The sequence below is a fragment of the Ambystoma mexicanum genome, chromosome 6q (assembly GCF_040938575.1).
Source record: "Ambystoma mexicanum isolate Mex_15411 chromosome 6q, UKY_AmexF1_1, whole genome shotgun sequence".
NCBI classification, from domain to species: Eukaryota; Metazoa; Chordata; class Amphibia; order Caudata; family Ambystomatidae; genus Ambystoma; species Ambystoma mexicanum.
Window position 1 is genome coordinate 743,060,364 of NC_090937.1, and position 24,663 is coordinate 743,085,026.

The 24,663-nt window shown below is 47.0% G+C and overlaps 1 protein-coding gene across 3 annotated transcripts in view; it reads right to left on the reverse strand.

Annotated features, from left to right (window-relative positions):
• Nucleotides 1-12,761: 12,761 nt before the first annotated feature.
• LRBA (LPS responsive beige-like anchor protein) overlaps nucleotides 12,762-24,663 on the reverse strand; it is a 3,444,508-nt gene continuing 3,432,606 nt past the window's right edge. For all 3 annotated transcript variants that reach the window (XM_069631262.1, XM_069631261.1, XM_069631263.1), the window contains exon 57: nucleotides 12,762-14,360. In XM_069631262.1, coding sequence (XP_069487363.1) covers nucleotides 14,270-14,360 — 91 coding nt within the window. In that variant the 3' untranslated portion in view covers nucleotides 12,762-14,269. The remainder of the gene's footprint in view (nucleotides 14,361-24,663) is intronic.

The window sequence follows — 24,663 nt, forward strand, 5'->3', positions numbered from 1 at the left end:
TTCCTTCCAGCCAATCCCACCCGCCCACGCAATACAGATACAACCCTCTAGCTCTTCCATGTAGGCTCCCTAACTTCAAAACCCCTTTAACCAAAAACATACCCAACTCCCCACTCCTTTTCCCTCCCCCCTCCCATCCCATCCCCCCCTTTCCTTAACCATACCACACCACTGCACACAACCCCTACCCTCCCCACTCCCCAAAAAATGCCCAGCTCCATCCCTGGATCTCAGGCTCCCCTGCGTTTGGACCTCGACTGAAACCCCAGGCCAAGACCCCAGCAGGGTGTCACCACACTATTGGTGACCTAACTAATCTCTAAGTGGGGGTGTGCAGACTAGCTCTGCAAGGCTCCTTAATAGCTCAATAATCACAGTGCTCGTGTCTTCCAACCTGATTTTATCGGCCGACGGGCCGCATCACTGACTATAATCTAGTCCCATAGTTCCGTGCCGCACCCATTTCGGGTGCCCCCGCTATACATCACTTATCTCCTCCATCTCCTCCTGTCGTCTGGATGTCCGGCTCCTGTGGGCAACCTTGCATATCGAGCCATCTCATGGCCTCCTCCGGGGTATCAAAAAATAAAGTTCTATTTTTGTAGAAGACTTTCAATTTCGCCAGGTAGAGCAACATGTATTTATAGCCCGCTTCCCTCAGTCTCCTCTTAACCACCCCAAAGGTCATCCGACTCTGCTGCACCATCAGGGTATAGTCCGGGTAGGCTGTTATATTTGCCGCTCCCCTCTGGATTGTACCACCTTTGCGAAAGTGATCCAATATCTTTTCACGGTCCCGGTAATTGAGTATCTTGGCAATCACTGGTCTAGGCGGGTTACCCGGCAGCGGGCTTCCTGATCAGGGCCCTGTGCGCCCTCTCCACCGCAAACCCATGAGACAGCGCCCCTCTGCTCCCTCCGGTAAGCCCACAATGCGGAGGTTATTTTTCCGGGCGCGTCCTTCCGCTTCCTCCGCCCTGCTCTCCAAATTGCCCACCCGCTGCACTAGGGCGTGTAGTTCGGACTTATTTTAACGCTCACCTGATTCCCGTAGAGGCGCCGGTCTTGACTGGGCGTATACCGTATCTTCAAAGGTGATGTGGAACACACGGCTGGCTCTTTGGGCTGGACCTCTGTGCACTGTATGTCTGACTCGGAAGGGTAAGATGTCTGCAGATAGAAAATATGGGATTAAGGAACTGGGTTATTGAATGTCTCTCTCTTCTTCCCTTTCTCTTCTCCTGTAGAACCCCAAAGGTTAACGCTCTCACCTTAGGTAAGTGAACGCCGTGCTCTCCATCTGCCTCGGGGCAGGGTGCTGTAACCAGTTTCTTCACTGGATAAGGGGAGCAGGCCTCTTGACTTCAGAGGACTGCTGTCCGTCGTTTACTGCACGAACGGTAAGTTTCGAGTAATTCTAATGTCTTTAAAGTCTTTAGTAATGATGTTTCTTGTTTTGCAGGATTCCGGCGATGGCGGATGACGGGCTGAAGTGAGTTGAAGATGGAGCCCGTGTGATGAATAGAAGCGCCTGGAAGCACGTAAGTAAGCGCTTGTTGCCTGCTTCACGATGCGCTCTAACTGTCTTTTTATTTTGCAGGTACAAGTTCGGAGCGGCTGCAGGGTGCCGGAATACCCACTGGGTTAGATGTGGAAAGGAGTAATGGCACGTGAGTATTAAAGTTCCCCAATGTCTTTAAACGCACCTTGTTTTGTCTTTCAGATGCGGGATGCAGCGCCGAAGGCCTCCGGAGCGTGCGAAGAGTTGGTAAGCTTTTGTCTTTCAGATGCCGGAATGCAGTGTGAAGACCTCCGGAGCGCACGAAGAGTAGGTAAGCCTTTGTCTTTCAGATGCCGGAATGCAGCGCGAGGCGTTGGTGACAGCCGATGGACCAGGTAAGTGAAGAGCTGTCACTGAAGACCGTAATGCTAACCTGTTCTTTCTTGTCTTTATAGGTGTTGCTGAAGACTGGATTCAGGATGGTAAGCCTTTTTCCTTAGGCCCAGGATCAGATGCAGAAGACACGATGAGCGTTCTGCTGCAGAGGATGCAGAATAACGCAAAGCAAGATTCATCCATCGGGTGTGGTTTAAATAGCCTCCTGTAGTGCTTAGGTGTCTCCTTCCACAGACACGCCTAGGTAAGAAAAGAGTTCCTGCTTTCCAGAAGAGTTCCAGTGTTCTGAATCTAGGGAGTGGCTCCTGCCCCACCCAACAGGAAAAGTAGTTCCAAACAGAAGAGGATCAGAGGCTCAACTGGCAGGCAAGTAAGCAGCATGGTCTGCTGCAGGTAAGTCCACCCAAGCATTATGAGCCCGGCGCTTCCAGCGCTGGGACTGGGCATATTTATGAGCCTGGTGCCACTGGCGCCAGGACTGGGTCCAAAAGGTCCCAATTGGGACTGGTTGGCACTCGGAACCTGGGTTATGGATCTGCTTCCAAGGGAGTTGGGAAAACCCTGACCTTTTGGAAGCAGAGATCATGACACTTATGTAAAGCACAGTCTGCCGTGTTCGGGTTCACCTCTTTCTCAAGGTTGTCAGTGCACTCTGCTAGGAGAAGGTTCACCTCTTCCTGCACCTCTCCAACCTTACGGTCCAATGCTGTTTTCAGTTCAGTCACAGCCAGTTCAAGCTTGGCTTCCCAGGCCAACTTCAAGTCTGCGATTGCAGCTAAGACCTCCTGATTCGTGCCCGTGGCAGCCATGCTACTCGCAGGGGGTCTGTCCTTGCTTCTGGCGCCTCCCGGGTCAGGCGAGGTTCTGGCGCATTCGTCCAGCGAAAGCTGCTTCCCCTTGAGTCTCGGAGGCTTATTGGACATGGTACCACCACTATAGGTCGTGGGCAGCCTGGCTACTTGTAGTCTGCAGTACCGCCGGGGGCAACCCGCTACGGTATCTCGTGTTCAAGGAGGACGCCTCAGAGGTGTTCTAGGCCCAGCTCCTATTTGCCTCAATGGATTGTGCTTTCCCACGTAATCATACGAGCCTTCTATTCGATTCCTTCACACTTCCATGGAGATGCCCCTCGATTCGTATCCGGATCATCAGTAGATAACTAACTGGGGCCGACAATTGTAGTAGTTATCAGGCCACACACATGGGCCTTGCAGCCTCTATTAGCACCCTAAATCCACCATACACCAAGCTCGCTGGCCGACTAGCTCGCGGCCTTTTGACCATGGGCCCCGTTGTCTGTTGTGATTTACTTGGGCTTTGCACCCATTGGGAACATTGTATCCTCAATGGCCAGCCAGTCTGCTTATCCCATCCATCTTTGCTGTTGGGGCTTCGTCAGGATATTAGCAATGGTCATGTGTCTGCCCTTAGGGTTTGCGCCATTAAGTGTGTTGGGCTTGTGCCAGGAGGTATTGTTGTGCAGAGCAGACTGCTATAGTCAGCTCAGGTCTTCTGAATGCTGCTCGAACAAGTTAGTGCATGCAGGCGTGCATTTATTTATACAGTGCCCAGGTACTGTCATGTAGACATTTGCCTTTGTTGCTTTGTCTGGCCGGATTCCCACTCCCTTTCCGTGTGGGGCGCTACAACTGCTTGTTTCGTGCTTCGCCCGTAGGCTCCGCACCTTCCAACTGGTGCCTATACCTGTTCCCCGCCCACTCCGAACCCCCCACAAGGGCTGGAAAGAGCCCGCGAGCGGGCGTCTCAGGCTTGTCGCTGAGGTGTCAGCGCCCGGCGGACTGCTCAGGGTTGACCGCCTCTCCTCTTCATTCTTCCTGACGTTTCGGGGCAATCTCCTCGTTCGGGCCGCGGGATCCGCTTTGTCTTCCCCCGACTCCTGCGCGGTCCTATCGCCGACGGTCCCTCCGTCACGGGCTTTCCTCAGGATTTTTTCCCCGTTTACCAGCAGCCCGCAGCCTTCGAGCACACCGGTGGCACGCTTCAGGATATGCTTCTTCACAGCTCCGCCTGCCCCCGTGTCCATATCCCAGTAATCGCTGCCATCGATCTGGTAATTTCCTCTTCTTTACCACGGAGGGTCGCCATCTTTTGTTTTCAGGTTCTCAACTCGTCCAGACTTTGCGCGCCTCCATCAGCTGTTTAAAGTGTCATGCGGACTCCAGACTAACACCGAGTGTTCCCTACGTGTTCATAAGCTGATGCTTATGTGTTCACGCCCGCCAGTCCGGGTGAAACTGCACTTTATCGAAGGATGATTATAGGATCACCAGGAGCCCAACAAAAAGCATGTCAGCTCACATGGCCTTGTAGCCACGCCCGACCTACCGACAGCTTCTTCTTGCGTTCCCGCAAGGCCTTGGCTGTGAGCGACTGGTATCGTGGGCCTCCCCGAGGCACCAGAGGCCGGCGTCGTGCGAGTCCGTGACCGACATCTTGGACCCACAGTCCCCGCATTTCTTGAAGCCCGGACGCGGGTTGAAGACGAAGTAGACATCGCCACGAACAGGTCTTCACAAAAAACCGAACAGGTTCAACGAACCGAGAAGAAAACAGCAAACTCCAAGGAGTGGAGGCGTACCGAGATTCACGAAGCGAACACGTTCGCGGAAAAAACGGAACTGAGGCTATGGGCGTCGTGCGTCCTATTTATCACATTGGGTGACATCTGCCGTCGGATGAGGTCCTCGGGGACGGCTCATCGACGTCATCGACGCAGGACGCAGGCGATTTTCTGAAGCAGCACAGCTGTGGACATTACCTGTCATAGATATGGAATACGTTGGAGGACCCAATCCCCTCGAAATGACCCTTATGTTATGTTGATTTATACCATGCACGATTATGACCCAGGGATAGTCTCCAGACGCTCACGTGGGTCTGCAAGAGAGGAGCTGGAGAGGTTAGTGAGGATAGGGTAAGAGGAAGGGTTCAGAACTGGGAGGAACAGGCATCTGTGTGTATTGTTTTGCATGTGGGAGTTTGTGCGGGAGGCCTCCTGTGTTGTAACCGTATGGGTAAGATTCCATGCCTCAGTGTGTGGTAGTGTTTTGTGTTGGTGTTAGTGTGTTGAGTGGGGTTGTGGTGGGTCTGGTTGTGCACACTGATTAGAGAGTGTCCTTAAGGGATCCAGAGTCATATGTGGGAGTAGCTGTAAGATTATCTGGTGTATTGGTGTGTAACTGCGTTGTTGATTGTTTATGGACTATGTGGGTGATACACTCTAGGTGTGCCTCAGCATCTGGGGATGCTGGGTGTGAACATAGCATTGATTCATGGTTTATGTGTAAGAAATGGGCGCTCTGTGAAAAACCAGAGGGTGTTTCACTACCTAGACCCCGGGGATCCCTTAGTCAGGTGGCCAGGGCACGGTCATTGCCTTTGCATCCAGGCCCTGGCGGTGGACAAGTGTGGCAGGATCACCTGGGTGAGGGGTCCTTTGGGAGTGGGGGAGAGACACCCCACAGCGAGATGCGGTATCCCCCTTTCCCAATAACCCTATTTTATAGGATATTCCAACTTCCCAAATCCAACCCCTTACCTACACAAACAATGAGCTGAGGAAGAGAAGGTCTAAGGCTTAAAGGATTACCACCCATGCAATTCACTGGACATGTGCCTCTAACGGGATCAGGCAGGGTCAGGCACTTGACTTTAATCAGGCACACCTAATACCTATTAACTCTCCTCACATGGTTAAAAAGTGGAACACAGACACACTTTGAGCAAGGCGGTGCACGAGAAGGAGCAGTTCCTCTGTGGCAAACAAGGTGAAGGAGAGACGCAAACCGTGGGGTTGAACCTAAGGGGCAGGAAGCCAGAGACCCCCCGGCGAGAGATAATTATTTTCGGAAGGCCATGAGGATTGTGTACGACAGCCCAGCTGGAAGGGAGAAAGAGTCTTCCGAGTGCTACAAGTTTACGAGCCACCCTCCCCGGTGAACGACAGATTTGGGGAGGTGCAGAAGCAGTAGTGGTAACAACCTTGACTCCTACATCAAAGGCACGACAGACCGAAAGCATCTTAACACGACCGGTGAGTTGAGGGATGCAAAGAAAGCCTGCTCTGTGTTTAATTGAATGCTTGCGACAGTGTCTGAGGGATGAAGGTTATGCAAGTGCCGATAAGCTGCAAGCGAAAGTGAATCCATTGTTAAGAAATGATATGTTACTCACCGTTGTGACTAAACATACTCCTAGTCCATAGTCCCCTTTCCTCCATACTGCATGGGCATCCCTTGCTAGGGACGGGAGACGGAACCTTTTTTACCAGAAAAAACCTTCTTTCCCTTTAAATTTAGAGGCGCGTGGGGGCGCGCCCCAGGGAGCATGCGCTCCTCTCACTCCACCCATCGGCACCACTCCGCAGTCCCCATTGACACATCGACAATATTACCATTGCCCAATTACACCCGTTTTATTGGGGTGGGTAAGGATCGTGGGACGTATGGAGGAAACGAGACTATGGACTAGGAGTACGTTAGTCACTACAGTGAGTAACTTACAATTCCTCCTACTTCCAGTCCCCTTACCACCATACCGTAAGGGCGATAACTGAATTTAGCCCCAGAGTGGAGAGGTGACCCTCCTAAGAAAACAAGCAGTACTAGCCTGTCCGTTTCTGACCTAGAGCCGGCATCCAAAGAGTAGTGCTTGCAGAAAGCCGAAGGAGTGGCCCATGTGGCGCCCTGCTGAGGACCTGCCACGGGACCTGTCTCTGGAACGCGACCGCTGGGGCCTTAGTTCTGACAGCATGGGCATGCATGTTCACTGGAAGTGGTTTTGGGCTGCCCCTCATAGGCCTCCTTGATGGTCGAAACCATCCACATTGCTATCCAGGCCTTGGAAGCCTGGTAACCCGGCCGTGACCCCCCGAAGGTGACAAAGAGAGCGTCCGACTTGCGGAAGCTCTTGGTCCTGTCCAGATAGAATTTCAGAGCGTGCCTGACATCCAGATAGTGCAGGACCCTCTGAGCATCACCCTTAGGATCCGCAAAGAAAGTAGGTAACACTATCTTCTCATTTAGATGGAAAGAAGAGACTACTTTAGGCAAGAACGCGGGATGCGTTCTCAGGACCACTTTATCTCTGTGAAAAGTAGTGTGTGGTTCTGAGGCCACCAGTGCCTGGATTTCGCTAACTCTACGTTCGGACGCAAGACCCACCCAAGAGAGCCGTTTCAATGGTGACCAGCCTGATGTCCACGGACGCCATTGGTTCAAAAGGTTTGTGCGCCAGGGTGCCCAAAACTACATTGAGGTCCGATACCGGGTGTGGTTTCTTGATGGGCAGGTAGAGCCTGGTGAGGCCCACCAGATGTTGCTTAACCATTGGGTTGGAGGAAGAGAAAACGTCGTCCTCCGAGTTCCGGTAGGCTCCTATGGCTGGCAAGGAGGTACGGCATGTGTCTATTTGCACTCCTGAGTGTGCAAGGTATGCAGAGAAGAATAGCACATGGTCCAACGTGCAAGTAATCTCCTCAGATTTAGCCCAGTGGCAAAACCTACCCCATTTGCTTTTGTACTGGCTCCTAGTAGCATCGCTCCTAGCGCCCTGAATGAGGTCTAAGTTAGCCTGTGAAGGTCGCAGATGCTTTAGTGTGACCTGCTTAGGAACCACGCTGCAACGGCTAACTTCTGCGGGGTTAGTTGGATGACTCTGCTCCCCTGCTGCGATAGAAGGTGAGCTGGGCCCAATGGCAGGTGAATTGGAGGCTTGTCCGAGAGGATGAGCAGCTCCAAGAAACATGGTCTCGCCGGCCACCAAGGAGCTATCAGAATGATGCTCAGGTGACATGATTCCCTTATTTTGCAGATCACCCTGTGAACCAGGGGAGTGGGAGGAAATGCATATGCTGTCATGCTGTTCTACTGTATCTGGGAGGCTTCACCCAGGGAGCTGCGGCGCTGCCCCTGCCAAGATGCAAACTGTGGGTACTTCCTGTTGTACCAGGTGGCAAAAAGATCCACCTGAGGATGCCCCCATCTGCTGAATATCCCCAGCAAGACCTGATCGTTCAATTGCCATTCGTAATTGTCCGTTCCCATTCTGCTGAGCCTGTCCGCCTCCAGGTTGGACTCCCCGGGAGGTCGATTGCACTCAAGTAGATGTTGTTCTCCAGGGCCCACTCCTACATGCTGACCGCTAGGCTGCACAGAGGGGGGACCTGGTGCCACCCTGCTTGTTGATGTAACACATGCTGGTGGAATTGTCCATTTGAATGAGGATCACCTTGCCACAGAAAAGCTTTGAGAGCGAGCCAGATAGCTTTCAGCTCCTGCCAACTGATATGGGCCTCCTGCTCCTGGAGGGATCAGACTCCATGGACGCTGTGGTTGTCCAGGGTAGTGCCCCAACCTTCCAGGGAGGAATCTGTGGTGATGGTCACTTGCAGTGCTGCTTTTGAGAAGGGCCTGCCTGTTCACAGCTTGCAGTCCGTGGACCACCAGAGAAGGACCTTTTGGAGAAAGGGAGGAAGGCTGAAAAGCTCCACTTGGGAGCCCTGCTCCTGATTCCATGAAGCTGCGAAGTGCAGCAGCAATGACCTCACCTTGAGCGTCGTGTGAGGCACTGCCAGTAGGAATTCCGCCATGATATGTAATAGATGCTGGTACCACCAGGCTGAGATCACCTCTCTGCTGAGAAATTGACCCGTGGCCCTCTTGATGGCAGTGATCTTGTCCTCCGAGGGGAAAACTCTCGGAGCTCGTGTCCCAGATGAGACCCAGAAAAGTCAGGCTCTTTGTAGGCTGCAGCTGAGACTTCTTGAGATGGTGTGTTCACAAAGGCGGAGGAGGTGTGGTGGACAGCCTACAGGGAGCTCGCCCTGATGAGCCAGTCGTCCAGGTACAGGTAGACATGGTGACCTTGAGCCCTGAGAAGGGCTGCAACTACATAACTCTGGTAAAGACCCTGGGGGCTGAGTTGAGGCTGAAGGGTAGAACCTTATATTGGAAATGGAAGTCCCTGATCCTGAACCGTAGAAAAGACCGATGAGGCTGCCAAATTGGGACGCGTAGATACTCGTCCTTAGTGTCTCCACAATCAATGTTGGCGTAACTATCTTGAAAAAAGAGGGAGGGAGGGAGGGAGAGGTTCCGGGTGGAAAGGTCAACACAACTCTCAGGCCAGCCTGGTTCTTCTTTTGTATGGCGAAAATCCTGGAGTAGAAGCCCAAGCCTTGCTGGGAGGATTTGACTTCCACTGCCTGGCTCTCTACGAGCGAACACATTTCTGCCAACAAAGGTGCTGTCCCAATCTGTGGGAATGGAGGGGAGGAGAGAGGAGAGGGAGGAATTGGTAGACAGTAACATGTGGACACTACGGATAGGATCCGGGGGTCCGCGAACCTCTGATGCCAAGACTGTGCATGTAGGGCAAGCCTGTCCCCCACTGTAGACACATGGGTCCGAAGGGGCGCGTCATGCCTTCTTTCCCTCTGAGGCTAGGGCAGAGGAGGGGGACTGAAAGAAGCCCTTACTCCCGCCTTCTGCTGCTTGCGCCGGTGCTGACTCAGAGAATGGTCAGGCTGTCTAAACCTCTGCTCCTGGAAGCCCCGGAACCCGCCAAATGCCCGCCCCATGTCGGAGCGTTGATGAGACTCAGTGTAGGCCTTTGGTGTGGCCTTCGTGAAGATAAAGACTTTGGAGTTTGGGACCTATTTTTCTTCTTATCTAGTTCCTCATCGGTGGTGGAATGAAAGAGGTCGCCCCCCTCCAATGGACGGTTCAATATTTATTCTTGGACGTTCGGGTTGAACTTGGTAGCCCGTAGCCAGGCAGTCCTTCTCATGTCTATAGCGATGCAGATGGCAATGCCTGAGGTGTCGGTGTGCCCTACGGGGGACTCCATGATGTCCTGGGCCACAGTTTTAGCTTCCGCCAACCCCGCCTTGAAACGTGCCTGGCTCTGCACCGGAAGGAAGTCAGCTATTTCTCACCAAATCCTCTGATTAACGGCTGCCAGCATGGTGTCCATGTTGGATTGACAAAGGTGCAGTGAGGCGTTGGAATAAACCTTCTTTCCATAAGCCTCCAAGATCTTCTCCTCCTTGCCTAGAAGAGCCGAAGACGAGCTGGCCGAGGACGATTGAGGCTTGGAGTAGAGTGATGCTGCAGCGATCACCGAAGAGTGTGGTTGAGGGTGCGCCGACAGCAAAAGTGGATCCCCCTACAATTGCCTATAGTTGCCGTTGAGGCGCTGATTGACAAGCTGTGCTGAATGGGGTTTAAACCATCCCTTTTTGGCCAAGATGATAACGTCCTTCTGCATCGGGTTCCCCGTTCTAGCCACAAGGGTTTTGGAAGCCCCAAGTATTCAGTCAAACCTGAGAGGCGTTCATGAAAGGCCTTGGCTGAGGATGGCATGTCGGGGTCCTACTCCTCATCGGTGTCCACCAGGGTCTCCGGCTGGTCTGGTGCGGGTGGAGGAGTACTGGGTGCAGAAGGGTGCGGTGTGAGAACTGGAGCCGGTGGTTGCTGTGGAGGCTGGCGCTGAACTGCCTCAACTGTCGGAGGCAGGAAAGCCAGAATTGAAGGACCCGGCGTGGGCAGCAGGGGCTGCGTGGGGGCTTGAGGCACTGGAGCCATAGGAGGAATGACTATAGGCCCCGGGACCGGTGGGAGCATGTTCCTGATCACATCCCAAAGGATGGACCCCATCTGTCGAAACCTCATGAGCATGAGGAACTTTTCAAAAAACCTGTCCTCATAGGCTGGTGGGGTGGTAGGTGGTATTGACGGAGTAGTGGGCGGCTGCTGGAGCCTGTGCATACTCTGCCTTGCTGGTTGCAGGTAAATCTGCCCTGCAACGCTGAAGGATAAGCTGTAGGCCACCTACCTGGTAGAGACCAGTCCCACCTTAAAACTCATTCTTCCACCTGCTCCTCTCCAGGGGGCGGTAACGGACAAGCGGCCATCTTTTCTGGTGCAGCGACCATTTTGTCGTGGTGCTTACCTCGCTGGGCCCGGCCCCCACCAGGACTCCTGGCGGTGGAGCTTGAGGCCTGCCCTGCACCTCAGAACGGGGCCTGGTAAGCGTATTGCCCTGGACTGAGTCGCCGGTAGTGCTGCATACAGGCAGCCCCCAGACATCTGTCCAGTACTAGGGTATAGCCCATCGGATGGACACCCGGTAAAAGTACCTTGTGGCCCCTCAGCACTGTCCTCAGAAGGATCTAATGACCCCTTGGCCTGGTGGCCGGTAGCTGAATCCGCCTCGGACCTGTGCTGGTGCGAAAACTTGACAGGTCCCTCCCGCCCAGACGTTTCCTTGTGAAAGAGTCGCACTTGCGGGGTGTGATGGAAAAAAGCGCCCCTACCTTGGGCCTTGACTTGTGTCTGACGAAGTCCTTCAAGTCCACTAGAGGCGACCTCTCGAAGAGCTCCCTCCACCTAGCTAACATGTTCTTAAGAGCGTGCATTGTAAGCACGTCACACAAGGTCCAACCCGCCCAGCCGTGATCGGGGCCAAGGCAGCAGAGGCAAGGAGCGTGGGGGGCTGATGTAGGGAAGAGCCCTTCGCAGGCTGGGCACCTGCTGAAGCCTGCTGGCGTCGACATGCGCCGGAGAGGAGCGTGATGCCAGAGGACCGAGTATCTGATTAAAGACAAAAGACAGTATCTGGGGAAGAGCGCGTGGAATTACAAGGCCGATGCCAAACCCGGGAGTGCTGGTGAAAGCCGTTTGTTCCGGTCGACGCAGAAAAGGAGGCTGGGCAGTGGCGCCGGTGGGCAGAGTCAGGGGAGTGGATGCTCCCAGGGCCGCGCTCCCGTGCGCCTCTAAATTTAATGGGGAAAAAGGTTCCATCTCCCGTCCCTAGCGTGGGACGGCAATTCAGTATGGAGGAAAGGGAACGGGACGTAGGAGTACTGTGAATACGAAATACAAAGTAGCAGAGTGGTCCTGCGAAGTGAGAGTGCCCAATAGAAAGTCTCTGTGAAATGTTTTAAAGCTGCAGAGGCAGCGGGAAGTGAGAGAAAGAAAGTAACAACAAAACGGCATGAAAGAAAAGTTTGAAAGACGTGATCTAGGAGCAATTGATATGAAAGCAAGTCATACGTAGCAAGTACATTTTCCAAGAGACATTGGAAATGAAGGAAAATATGTAAAGTGGAAGTAAAGAAAGAAAGGAGGGTCAAAGTTATCATGTGGTGGTGAGAAAAATAATCCTCCCTGTTTCGAAAGTCTTTGACAACAAATGGCGGAGGGCAGAGCAAGCTACCTAACTGTGTTCGCAAGCCAAAGTGTCTTCATCCATCAAGTGTTCCAGCTAACCCTGTACTATATAATGTGGGGATGAGAAATCATTCTGATTTATATTGCCATTCTGACATTTCGTTTCACCACTGATTTTTCCTTTTTTAGATGCATATCCCTGTCACATTAGTTTATATTAGAGTGAAGGCAGACATTCGGTTTTTGCTAGTATAGGCCTTTATTGTCTGACTAGGACTGTTTCTTTATTATTCGATGGTTGAGATTACTCCCATCTTAGTTATAGGGCCAGATAGGAGTTTTTCCAACCCCCTTGAATATAACATTAACGATTTTGAAACGTACAACTCGTGTCAGTGTCTTCTTGTGATAAATACCATGCCTCCATTATTGCTGTCAGTGCTTTCTGACTGCACAATTATAATAGTGTTACATTACTTAAAAGGAAATCATGATTGCTGGAATATACTTGGACGAGTGCTTCCAAAATAATGTTTAAAGCAGTGTCAAGATGGGTCCCTCTCTCTCTCCATACAATATTGCAGAGCATATAAAATGCATGAATAACAATAATTACGCAATTCAAGTAATAAAATAATACAAGCACACAAATGAACTAAACGAGCCACATGTAAGTTCTCAAATTTACAAATGCCATTTGATTTTATTTTTTTTTCACTCAAACGGAGTTACTTCATTCCAAAATCATTGCTAAAAGAAATACAGTCATTGGATGCTTACAGTAGAAAAGTGGGAAACTGCTTCAGCAGGCAGGTAGCGAAATTCATATAATCAATATTGATATGGAATGTAAGATTAAACTCATACAGGTCACAACATACAATGAAAGGTCTTTATGCATTACAGACTTACAAAACAATACAGTATTTCTTCACAAATATTTTCACAGAATTCTGCACAGCAATCTTGTAAAAAAGTAGAATTATGCAACACCAAAATAACAAATTGGTCCTTAATTTACATTATTGATGATGTCTTTCCTTCCTCTCCCGGAGGGGAAGGAGCAAAAATGCAGTAACATGATTGGACTTGTGGTAGCAGGTCTAAAAAGGTGCTTTTTTTAATGTAGCCGAAGTAGAAAGTGAAAAAAGACAATTCCCTTACAAAAGTCAGGGGCAGAATGGTGGGGAGATCAGCCTGAAACCTGTGGTTGTCAATGGTGAGGACTCAAAGCCTGACAAAGGTACAGGTGTGTCAAATCTCCCACAATAAGTGTGCTTTGGTACCAACATTAAAATCCCACACCCCTTCACACCTTCACACCTTGCTACCAAATTCGCCTAGTATACACTTTTTGTTTTACAATGATGACTGAGGAACAATGCACATTTCGGTGCGTGCCTACAGTGTTATCGGATACAAATAGAAGTCTTGATGTAACATAAGCTCCACTGGGGCTATTTCCATATTCTTGCTTTGTCCCGTATTTTTAACTACAGAGAAAAAACCAATCAGTGAAAAAGTAAAATGGGGATCTCATTTTGGGAGGCCTAGAAACATGCTAAAACAGTGAGATTGATGTAAAAGCGCCAATGCAGTCTTCCAGTTCACTTTTATCATAATTTAAATATTACCATTTACTCCCTCAAAAACATTAGCGCTGAAATTGTACAATCAGATGGGGCAAAGAACATCATGATATCAAGGTCAGTGCAAACAGTACTGAAACAAACCTGCAGGGATGCAACCCACACCCAGGTTTGTTGTCCTTTCAATTACACAAAAAACAATAGAAGGGTCATATGTTTTTTTTTTAAAGAACAATAAGCACTTTCACCCACTGATTTTGAGGATTTCTTTCCATACGAGGATGAAAATAGACTTCTCATTATGACTAAAAATATATATATTTTAACTACAGAATGCAGCAGCCAGTATTTTCTGCTCTTTTGCCCAACGCCCACCCCCAAAAAGTAAAGCAAGGTCTACAAAAATAGCAATTAACTTTAAAAATAGTTTGCTTCTTTCAGCAAATTTTAAGTTACATTCAGATGTAATATAGCTATTTATAAGGAACAATGCTGTGGCGGGATCCTGTATTGGCTCGGTAGGTTTAGAGCCTTGTTCCAGCAGGAGGTGCCAGTGTCAGTGCTATAGTGGGTCCAGTGGAGACCAGCAGTTAGTATCGGTTCTGGTATTCATGGTGCCATCGGTTGAAATCGTTGTAGAAAAGAACAATGCTACCAGATGCCATACCGGTCATTATACACCTATGGAAAACAAGAGTATTAGTAGATACAAATTATCTGCATCGATAGCATATCAGTTGAACACAGTATACGAAGCTCTGTGTGTAAGTAAACATAACATTTTTAGGAATACCTAACCATCTAATGGGTGCTCTTCTCTGAACTACCCGCAGGTTCTCCAAGAAACCAGAATGGAAGTCTGCTAAATTCCACAAAACATCCCTCACTTGGTTCGGCAATCTATATAGTTTAAGTATCTCCCAAACTATCAACGCTCCACCACATAAACATCCCAAAACGGTCCTTCATTTTGTCTTCCTGCATGGTCCCAAATGGGATCTGTCGGAAAAAATATTTCGATAATCCTCTTAATCCTTGCTACCAACCTGCTTAGCATCTGCTATCAAGAAACATTCCTTCAATCAAACTGCCCCCAAAACGGAGCTTCTGTTTCCACACAAACAGATACTTGTCTAGCCCTCAGAGGCTCTGATTGGAACCGGTTTGGTCACACCAAACTGTGTCTACATTGTCCAACCTAAGTGTTACCCTGCTTAAATTCTACACATTATACTTCATTTAAATCCCATAAACTGTATTTCCTTTCACGCACAATCAACTACTTTCTTTGACTCTCATTTGGTAAATTATTGATTTTATGCTAAAGATACTTTTTACAAATTCTTGCACAACATATGTAATTTTGTTTTAGGATATTGATCTAAAACCTAGTTAAGGGAGCAACGGAGCATTGAATATCAAGATAGATCAATAATGATTTTATTTTTGACATATGGGAACCATTTTGTACTAAGTGGAACATGGTTGAGTAAAATACAATGCTCTGTTACGGGGCGGTCGGCTGAAGAGTACCACAATCATCATTACTGAGTCGCTCATGAGTTTCCTTAGACCTGGTCCCGTTCCCTCAAGTTTGCCGCTGTCTTGCCAACACCATATAAGTAGATGCATGTATATGGCAGGCTACAGGTTAAAGAGAATCTGAGCCGTTTTGGCATTTGTGTGAATATGCTATGGAAACTGCCTTTTTCAACATTAAGGCAGGCGGAGTATGAGCTGCAATCATAAAAGGTTCTTGTTGCCTGTTGATCTTCATGTACATTATTTTGTCTCGTCTCTATACTATCCTTTTAGGGTGGTCATGCACTTGGTTTAGCTTGTCAAATTAGACTTTGTTTGCTATAGGTTGTGTTTGATGCAATGTCTCTAAGCAACTGACGGGGGTCAACACCAACCTCTCATTCCTCCCTCTTGTCTGGGATGAGCTAAGCAAGGATGCCGGAAGGAGGAATGTGCTTTGCTGACACAATATCAGACTACATTCATGTCTAAGAAATCCCACTAATGAAGGCAGACAGTTATTATTGTGTATCCTAAATTGACATCCAAGTGATGACAGTCTACAACTCAAACCCATTAATAAACATGTGTTTTCCTGTTCTATTACTTGCTGCATAGTAGTGTGGTTACCCTAGGATTCTTTTTTTCTGCAAAATGACATATATTTATATATACACACACAATTAGGGGGGATTTTGCCCCCTCCTGGTCCCTCTGCTGCACAACATCCCCTCCACTCCCCTGAGGGGCTTGCTTCGCTCGCTCCCCACCCCCGCTCCGACTGGCGACTGCTGCACATTGAACTTGGCGGCTGGGTCACTGGTAGGGATACTCCACCAAAGGCTTGCTTCGTTCGCACCTCCCCCTCTTTGGGCAATTGGAAAGTTGGACAGTATAGCAGCAAAGTTGGAGAAATGTGGGATGGAATGACAGCAGACGCATACCTTTAGGGCATGCAATGACCCTAATTCAAAGTGTTACGGTACCATCAGTAACCACTTACACAGGTTCATCACACAATTTCATCAGTTAATGTCAGTTAAACTTCAAACGCCTTATGAATTATAGAGTTGGACATTATACCATCAAAGTTGGATGCATGTGGAACGGAATGCCACCAGACTAATATGAAACGTTACAGGAAATTGTCACTTATACACAACTTCATCAGTTAATGAACTCCAGTGAATGGACTTCAAATGCCTTAGGAATTTCAATTTGGACAGCCGATCATTAAAGTGTACGAAATGTGGAATGGAATGACACCAGACCCATGTCTGTAGGATATACAATGACCCCAGTTTAAAGCGTTACAAAAAAAAGAAACATTACATGAAATCGTCACTTATTTACAACTTCATCAGTGAATAAACATCAGACGCCTTAGGAATTGCAGATGCGGACAGCATACCATTAAAGTGGGGGATATGTGGAACGGAATAAAATGACACCAGAACCATGTCTGTAGGACATAAGATGACCCGAATTTCAAGCGTTACAAAAATCGTTACATAAAAATGCTACACGAAATCGTCACTTATGATTTTATATTATAGGGATGTGTGATCAAGTGCCTAGAAGGGCACGAAACTCGCCACACTGGTGTCTTTGTTCTCTTTCAAATATATATATATATATATATATATATGTAGGAAAGTCCATTTGAGACAAGTCACATATTCCACAACGCCACCTAGTAGGTGAAAGGTTTTTTTCGAACCTTTTAAACCCACCATTACTTTCTTGATGATATATATATATATATAAAGCAGAAAATCTGTTTGTTTCTTCCTCATACAGTTCCACACCATTCCACCAGTCTGCACCAAATAGTCTATAGTTACCTGTTAGGACCCTTCGGACATTACTGGCTACATGATATTTGGTCATCCCACCCCGTTCCCCAGATTTGAGCCCCTTCACACACGAGACGGACGGTTGCCTGAAATAGGCAAAACATCAATGTGGTCGCAGAAGGACGGGACAAAGCTAATTTTAAGGCTCTTGGTACGAGGAACAAAACTCGAAGGCTGGAAAGCCGCGTTTCAAGACCATAGGATGCACACTTAACAGAAGGTCTGGGTATGCTTCAGCATGCCATCTCTCGCCTCCCCTCCCGGTCTGCTCCAGGGTATGTCAGCCGGCCACACGCACCCATTGTCAGTGCAGTTTACTTCTGAGTGCAAAGCACATCAAGCAATAAACTATTCAGAACAGCAACCTACAAGATCATTGATTTTCAACAATTGATGGGAACGTCATGTCTGTCTACAGAACCCGTGCGGAGTGCGGGTACTTATTGCTAGTGACATATATGATTTACAATACACATACATTTTTACATAACTAAGTATAGTAGTCTTTGAGCTACTAGATAGACTCTGTTGTGTTTCATAATCTAAAGTTGTGTCAAGTATAAAGTCTTATGCTGCCATGGACAGACTGATGATTCAGTCCCAAGATCCTCTATAAATGTGTGAGGGAATTCCGACATGAGAGGTCAAAGTCTGCATCCTTTGCAAGTAAACTGAAAGAGGAGAAACGTGGAGCTCTATACAAAGGTAAGTAGGCAGTCCTTTTTTATTCTTCTCATTGCCAAAAGCTCCCATTCTGCAGTGCCTCGTGACACAGTACTAAGCCATAGAAGGAAGACGAAGAAGGAAAACAAAAGGATATATGAGAAGTGCAAACATCATATTACACTCACAAAGGAACAATAACCTAAACCCAGTTATGCTCTATCTCTATATATAAAGTGATCACTGGGTAAATTTCTAGGCAGTCCTAATTCTGGTAAGCAAGGTTTGGGGACTCTTGACCTCGCTCGCAGGTACTATATGCGGTAAGTAGCCTCAGAATATGAATTTTGTCAATGGTATTAGATTCAGGAATGGAGTCATCACAGGCTATCAAGAAGAGGTTCAATGCATATATTAACTGAAAGTGCTAGAGTAGATCATTTGGCGATAATATGTTCAAGATCTATATTAAATAAATGTATCTCTATTTCCCAAGGTCCAAAGTCAAATAAATTATTTTTGCAAACATTAAGAACAGGTTTCATGTTGCTTCACCTTTTTAAAAAGAAGTTTGAACAAACAGCTTATGTAGCGATTAGACCAGTTTTATGGCTCCTTCCTCCCCCCGCCCGAGTCAGAGGTCCAAAAGAAAAGCATTGAAAATGGTATGGTGATTAGAGCTCTTAAGTGTCATAGAGATACTCCAACAATGCCTACAATATTAAGGCATTTCAATTAGTGGTCTAACATTACAATTTCTTTTATTAAACTTTAAAAACAAATCTGAAAAATAAGTATATTTTCTTTGGATTCCACAGGCCAGGGATTCTTTTTTTAAAAAAACATTTAGCCATTTTAGAACCATAACATTTTGGTGGTGGATTCTAAGGTTATTCATTTCTGCTGAGGAGACCGTGATTAAATTCTATTTATTTTCTGGACAATCCTATAGAATATCAATTTGAAGGGCCAAAAGTAAAATATATAATATTATCACTTTGCCTACTATGAAATATTGTGCTACCCAAATGTTCTTGTACTGATTTTTTGTGACCTACAAATCCTACAGCTGAATGCCAAAGACACATGAAGCAAATCAGAAGATTTGCTTCTTGTGTGAACAGAGAGCAGAGGAGGGTGAGGAGCATTACATGCATGTTATGCACTGTTAGGCACACACGAAGCTGCTCATCAACAAACAGATGTACAACAGTGGTAATAGCTAATCATTGTGAGGAGGTTGGTGCTCTAGGGTGCTTGGTACTGTCAGTATGTGGTCTGATTTCTGCCTGGTTTCAAGATGGATTTACAGCATTGCTTTTCTTTGTAAGATTAAGTATTATTTGCTTTGGACGAAGATTAACTCATTCATTTTTTCACTGCTTTAAATATGGCTCTGCTCCCGACGGCTACTTTAGCTATGGCGAATTGCTAATATGTGCCTTTACTTTGGTGAGGAGCTTGTTTTGCAACCTTGATGTGGAGAGCGCCAATAGGGAAATATGATTAAATGTAACTTGGACTAACGTTTGATCAAACCTCCTTGGTTCGGTAATGATGTATTGGTGAGAGGTAAAACCTGGCCGTTTTCATATGATTCATATCTGTCAAGGCCGATTTTGAAGACAAGTTATTGGATGGGAGTTGAGTTACACCTGTGCTTGCTTACGGTCACCATGACAGGTTCTGATTCTATTAGGGTTCATTTTCTTTCATTTTTCAGTGATACTGTTGGAGGATTATGGGTTCATGGCACTGAAGAATTGGGGTGTTCAGTGTGGATGAGGGTGTGGGATTTAAAATAGCTTGGTTGTTTATAGCTATGTTGCACGTGGTTGGGTCAGCAAGCGTCACACGATGAGGGAGAAATGTGACTGTTATATTGGTGCATGCATTGCAGAGGTTACCCAATATGAAGAGTTTATGAATTATCTACTTATATGGGATGACAGGAGTTAAGGTCACGCTATTCACGTGGAATGTGCGTTGGCTGAACAACAGCAAAAAAAGTTTGTAAGATCTTTGCCTATGAGAACAGATGGGGCGCAGAGAATTTTTGACTCCAGGAGACACATATGACCCTGCATAGGCCTGATGCTATACCAAAGTCTTGGAATCTCCATAGATACTATTAATCTTCATCCTCATTTGCCAGGGAGAGTACTAATACACAAAAGACTGAATTTTGGATACATTGTTTCTGTGCACAACACTGAAGGGTAGTTTGTGGGAATAATAGGCCATAAAGTGACGCAAAGAATTTTTATTCTGAATATATATGGTCCCAACTCTATATAACTTAAGAGGAATGGGTACCAGCCATACTGGAACCCTATAAACACGAGTTACCTAGCTAGACCACCTAGAAATGCGAAACATTAATAGAAGTATCTATAGAAAATCTAGCAACCCACTCCCACTCCTCCTTAAAGACAGGAGGAAACGAACTGTTTTTCCAAACGACAGCTAGCCCAATTCAGGCTAGGCTTGTCCCTCTGTTTATCCCTCTATCTGTTTGAAACTATACAGTAACACTGACAGAGCTCTGCACCAGCTACCAGCATTTTTGGTGCAGGCGCGTAGATTAATTAGGCATCACTAACTGTACCATACCCCTATCTAGGCCACACACATATACTTACAAGACATCACTAACCATACCCAACCAATACTTTGGGGCCACCACATCCTCGTACATTAGAATAGAGAGATAACATTTCACCACTGTACTGATAACATTACACCTACAATTCAGACTAATAATCTACATAAAATACTATACCGATTTACATAGTAAGTAGAAATATATCTGTAGGTATCTTTAATTGGAGCACAACAATTTTTTCTATTATTTTGATTTGTCCAACTCCTCCGAGCCTGAAATACCGGCCGGAGCACAAAGGGTGCAATGATCTGGGATTTATTCCAAGATGGCGCCCGAGTATTCTACTCAGTAGCCCCATACGGGCGAAATAGAAAATGTCGGCCTGTACAAGTTCCCACACGTCTCCATAGCAACTGATGCTAACTGTGAGAGACGCGTACGAGTAAAGGCAGACACAGCTGCATTTCTGCCAGAGACCGCATTAAGCCTCGGATCTCTACACACCAGGTGAGCTAACATATAGCTACTCATACAGGGTGTGATCCTACTGTTAAATGAGAAACATTAAGTTTCATTCCGTTTTGTTGTCTACTAGACGTAATAAAGACCCGATGAACGACCGGCAACACTTACTGAGAAGACACACGCAGCACAGACCCAACACTAACGCGACAGGTAGTAGAACAGGACCCGTACCTCAAGGGTGCATACAGTCTCATTTGAAACATTTATAGACCGAGATTTACAATCTAGATTGTCTGTTCTCACAGCGATTCCAGACCTAAAACGACACCGCCAACCTAGCACAGCAGACCATGACATACAATTGAGTATTCCCGTTTCAACCAGCTCCACGCATAGGAGTAGCGACTCGCCGGATTAAGGCGAGTCCCTGTCTTTACTCCCTACAGCACGGGGCTATCGGAGTCCCTGACTGTTACAAGCTCTGTGTAGCCCATAGAGCGAATTTCTGAATGACTTTGTTTTTAGCTAATAGAAAAGCATACTTCATATATACTTTTCATCCTCTAGGGATTAGGAAGGACACACTCTGCACCTACCGCCGTCAACAAAGACTGGCCCGCCCTCTTATTACACAAGTACAGGTAATCACTAACCTTACTTATTGTAGCACTCAATTATAGAGCTAAATGGAAATTGAGAAACTTTAAGCTCATTTCAGTGTTTTCTTATTTTGTCTGATAGGGGAAGGTTATTAAGAAAACCACCAATGGCACTAAAACAGTCTACACGCCTACACAAAAAACACCAGGGCACTACTCCTGATTGATGGAAGTTCCATATTCTGTCCTATGAGAACTGAATCATGGTGAGATATCACTGCATAATGTTAATACAGTGGTAATTAATCAATGCAATCAACAAAAAAAAGTGTTAATGCAAAATACCAGTGTTTTCTTAGACTCAGACAAACTAGGAACCAACAAAGCACATAATCTTTGTATAATTTGATGCACTATCCATAGAAGTGGTAGTGTTTGGCAAAGTGATTGATGAATACGCTATATTTCCAAATTGTGATGTTTTATATGTTTTTAGAAAATGATTTGCACAATGAATAATCTTTATATGTTGATTAGATTTGTTTTAAACTACTGAAAGTAGCCCCCCCTTTCAGTCTTCTTTTTCTTTTTCTTTGTTCCTAACCTTCAGACCCGCCTCTATCTTCTCCATCTTATACCTAACCTATACCCGGATGTAGTACTCGGATATTTGTTCAAAGAGTACACACCCGGAGGTTCCTTCATTTGTTTAAGTACCCAACACAGATACACCAGACTGTTTTGACAAGCTTGCGCCAATACTGGGAAAATGGTCATTCTAAATCCAAACCTTGATTGCTCCCATGGTACATAAGGGTCGCTGTGCAGATCTGTATCTATTATCAAGCAACTAGAGTATTATGGGCTAGCTGATGTATAGTGCCACTATATGCTGAGTCTCAGTTTATTGACTACCCAGATGCCCATGATTCATCTGCCAGAATTGATTGCGTGTTCCATTCAGGGAGGGCCAATGCAGTGGGCACAGGAATGTGACTTATCAGCACATACTTTCCATAGCCTGGTTAGAGTGGGCTTAACAATCCCCTCCAAGGAGGCTACGTCTAATAGATGGAGATTTAAATCACTTGCCCTGCTAGATCCAGTATTTTGTAAGGAAATCTGGGAGGTGGCCTTAGAATATTTTAAGATTAATGAGGGCTCAGCCTAGAGGGAGGTCATGCTCTGGAAGGCATTTAAGGCCTCCATTACGGGTGGGGGTGCAGTTCTAAGAAGGAAGAGATATTAAGGGATGTCAGGAATTGACTGTCTAGATTAGAGACAGTGTTACATAAGCTACAGTGTTCAGTTCAGTATGATAAAACACACAAACAAGGGGTACCGTGGACCATTGTGAACATGCTGAAAAATAACAATATAATGGCAGAATTAGAGATGAGAATAATGGACAGAGAGGTGGCTGCACAAAGATCTGGGTAGCATTATCGAGATACTTGAGGAGGATGGAACCAGAGAAGAGGATTCAACCAAATTAAATGGAATATTTCTGAGATATTCTCTGTGACTGAATCGCCCCAACGTGTCACACTTATACGAAGGTAAATATTGTTACTGGCCCACTTTAGTTCCTGCATTTAACAATAGAGTTGAGCAGTTTTGGAGACCACTCTGGAGTTTCTGGAAATACGGAAGGACATTTGTGTACTGGCCTGTGGCAAATCGCTGGGTCGGCATGGAGTTTACGGCAGATTTCTACAAGGAATATGTGGACATCCTGGCACCCATCCTGCTTGGGATGAATACCAAGGCAAGTGCAATGGGGAACCTTCCGACAACAATGAATGAAGCTCTAAGAAATGTTTTGTTGAAGCCAGGGAAGCTCAGTAATGAGTGTGCAGCCACCTTCCTGTCCACTAATCTCGTCTCTAATTCTGCCATCATATTGTTATTTTTCAGCATGTTCACAACGGTACCCTTCTTACTGAAAATCTTGGACAGAGCTGCCTATCTACAGACGCAGCACTATCTGGAAAAAAACATTCTCCTGGGAATGCACCAATCCGGCTTCTGCCCTGGCACCGAATCGGCCCTACTGGACTTAAAAAACCAGATGGATGAGATGTAGGGACCAGGGTAAACCTGTCCTCCTCCATCTTCTTGATCTGTCAGCAGTGTTCGACCTAGTCGACCGCAAAATCCTGTGTCACCACCTACTCACCTTGGCCAACTTCTCCCAGCAGGCTACAACCTGGATTGCCTCTTTTTTTTTAGAGGGGAGGGCCATGAGTGTGTTTGCAGAGAATGCCTGCACCTCTGCAATACCTATCCCTTGTGGTGTACCTCAAGGATCGTGTATTTCCCCTACACTTTACAACATATTCACGAGACCCCTCTTTGACATCCTGGATTCCATTGGTTTAGCCTATACCAACTATGCCGATGACACACAAATCCTCCTTCCACTTCCTGGGAACAATGATGAAGACTCAACACCCTCAATGCTGCATTCTCCACCATGCAAGCCTGAATGGTGACCAACAGCCTCTGCATGAATGGAGATGAGACAGAGATCCTGCTTGTAGGGTCCCCTGCCTTACTAAAAAAACTAAACAACCAATACTCAGCATTCCTCATCGACGACATCCTCATCCCAGTCTCTTCTTTGGTGAAAAACATAGGTGTCTACCTTAACGCCACTCTCTCACTGACCCGCCAAGTTAATGCGATTGCCTCCTTTACATCCTACACCACAAAACTATTGAATGCCTCTAGACCTTTCTTAGCCACAGATAAGTGCATAACTATCGCACATGCAGTCACAGGGGCCAGGCTGGACTATTGTAATGCCCTCTTCGATGGCACCTCTTCCAAAATAATCAGAAAGATGCATTCCGAGCAGCCCTGAATAGCCCACAAAAAGAACACATCTTAGCAGCCAGGAAAGCAGAACACTGGCTACCCATCCATGAACGTATCATATTCAAAACCATGTCCATTACCCACAAATGCCTTTCTAATTCAGCCCTCCCATACCTCTGCCAGAGAATCTCAAGAGCCCAGTCATCCAGACCACCCAGCATCACCTACCTACATCGCCTCCCACAACCTAAAGTCAGATGAGCCAAAGCAGGAGGCTCTAGCTTCCCCTACATCGCAGCTAAGCAGTGGAACTCCCTGCTGCCCACCTTGAGAGCAGAATCTTCATACTGGGTTTTTAGGAAATCCCTAAAAACATGGTTGTTTGCCTAGTATTTGATTGTTTTATTGATCTCAGGTTTTGTAACTGAACTGCTGCTGACTCATTGGTCTTTGTT